The sequence below is a fragment of the Nansenia antarctica genome (genome assembly GCF_963989245.1).
Source record: "Nansenia antarctica genome assembly, chromosome: 2".
Classification (NCBI taxonomy): domain Eukaryota; kingdom Metazoa; phylum Chordata; class Actinopteri; order Argentiniformes; family Microstomatidae; genus Nansenia; species Nansenia antarctica.
In genome coordinates, this window is record NC_137675.1 from 77,288,584 (window position 1) to 77,291,083 (window position 2,500).

General features: G+C 54.5%; 1 protein-coding gene across 1 annotated transcript in view; it reads right to left on the reverse strand.

The window, feature by feature from the left end:
* The window catches only part of cacna1ha (calcium channel, voltage-dependent, T type, alpha 1H subunit a), a gene marked incomplete at both ends in the record, with an annotated part of 90,737 nt that overhangs the window by 39,146 nt on the left and 49,091 nt on the right, over positions 1-2,500 (reverse strand). Inside the window, 1 exon segment of the mRNA XM_080523463.1 lies at positions 1,867-2,215. Within this exon segment, the coding sequence (XP_080379589.1) occupies positions 1,867-2,215 (349 nt within the window).

The window sequence follows — 2,500 nt, forward strand, 5'->3', positions numbered from 1 at the left end:
CGTGGGAGACCAGCCCTGCGTACCACCAGGCTACACAGGCCTGGTGTGGCCCCTACCAGAGGAGCTAGTACACACACACACACACACACACACACACACACACACACATGCACACTCACACACACACATACACACACCTGGCGTGGCCCAAACCAGAGGAGCTGGAGAGGTCTGGAGCTGCTCAGGGCTGCTCTGCTGGATAATATGGTCATGTGGACCTCTGTTAGAAGACACAGTGTACCTGATACACACACACACTCACACACACACACACACACACACACACACACACATACACACACACACAGACACACACACACACACACACACACACACACACACACACACACACACAGCACACAGGAGGGAGGACTTAACCAGCCCTCACCCTCCACTACTCCCCCCCCGCCCCACCACCCACACACATACACCCCCACCCCCACCGCAGTCACCCCTCAACGCACCCTGTTATTGGCCCCTAATAGACTAGGGGTGGAGGTGGTGGTGGTGGTGGTGGGGGTTCATTGCTGGGACTGGGGGGTGGGGGGGTCACTGGTTATTAACCTTTGGGGTAGGAGGAGGCTGGCCCTCAAGGTTAATAACCAGTGACCACGGCACTTTAATCCACCCCCCCTCTATCTATCTATCTATCCATCTATCACTCTATCTATCCATCTATCCATCTATCTGTCCATCTATCACTCTATCTATCTATCCATCTATCTCTATGTATAATGGGGGTCAACCTCATTTATTCTCGCCAAACCAGAATATTCACTGCATTGCACTCACACACGCACACGCACTCACGCGCACACACACACACACACACACACACACACACACACGCACACACACACACACACACACACACACACACACACACAGACACAACAAGGATGTGTCGTCTCTCTGAGAGACAGTGACAGCGTTCGAGCTATTCCGAGAGAGTCACCGTCGTCAAGTTATTCCGAGACAAGTCACTGTGTTTCAAAGTTTCTCCCGAGCTATTCCTGGAGCCCAGCTATTCTAAGAACAAGCAAGGGCTATCAATACCACCGCAGCTAACATCAAGGTGGGCGGGAGGCAGATCTGCGGTGAGATGAAGACCCAGAGACATGACTCCTCCTGGGGAGGCTCACAGCACGCTGCACCAGAACAACACTACGCCACCACACCACTGAGCCAGGAGGCAGAGAGGAGAGAGGAGGGGGGAGAGAGGAGAGGGAGGGGCAGAGAGGAGAGGGAGAGTGGAGAGGGAGATGGAGAGAGGAGAGGGAGAGTGGAGAGGGAGGGGCAGAGAGGAGAGGGAGGGTGGAGAGGGAGGGGGAGAGAGGAGAGGGAGAGGGAGAGAGGAGAGGGAGAGAGGAGAGGGAGGGAGAGAGAGGAGAGGGAGGGGCAGAGAGGAGAGGGAGAGTGGAGAGGGAGATGGAGAGAGGAGAGGGAGAGTGGAGAGGGAGGGGCAGAGAGGAGAGGGAGGGTGGAGAGGGAGGGGGAGAGAGGAGAGGGAGAGGGAGAGAGGAGAGGGAGAGAGGAGAGGGAGGGGGAGAGAGGAGAGGGAGAGAGGAGAGGGAGGGAGAGAGGAGAGGGTGGGAGAGAGAGGAGAGGGAGAGAGGAGAGGGTGGGGCAGAGAGGAGAGGGAGAGAGGAGAGGGTGGGGCAGGGAGGAGAGGGAGAGAGGAGAGGGAGAGAGGAGAGGGAGAGAGGAGCGGAGGTTTCGAGTGACGGGTATTTCGTCGATGGGGGGGTAGCAGAGTTTTAGAATGAACGGGGGTGGTAGCTTCGCTAAATCGCCGGGAAAAGTGTGCCCCCCCCCAGCGGCCGGCCCCGGCGTCGGAGAACGACTGTGTGCGCCGCCATGTCGTACCTGGAAGATGGCGATCCACGCGTAGGCGATGTTGTCGAAGTTCACCGCCCCCTTGTGAGGGTTGATGTCGCCAGGACGACAGATGTTGTAGTACTGGTTCCAGTTCACACAGCCCTCGCCCGCCCCGCCTTCCTGGGTCAGGGAGGAGGAGGAGGAGGAGGAGGAGGAGGAGCCAAACGGGCCCTGGCCACGAGGGGGCGCGGCCAACGAACAGTCAGCCCCGCCCTCGCTGTAGGGGGGGACGTCATAGCAACGCAGCATTCCGTTCTCCCGGGCGGCGGAGCAGATAAACGGGGTCTCCTCGCCCTCCTCCGACATGTAGTAAGGGCTCAACGACAGGTTGTAGAGGCTGCATGAGGAATACATAGAGAGGTTAATAATAATAATAATAATAATAATAATAATAATAATAATAATAATAATAATAATACATTAGACTTATATAGCGCTTTTTTAGACATTCAAAGATGCTTTACAAACTGAAAAGATTGAGTAGTAAAAAAAAAAAAAAAAAAAGTTTGATAAAAGAAAGTATAGGGGTCTAATTACTTTGTAATTACTAAGTGTCTTTGTAGGACAATCTACTCTGTATACTGTAAATATATCTAGATTTCGGGCAGAGAAGCGGCGAAAA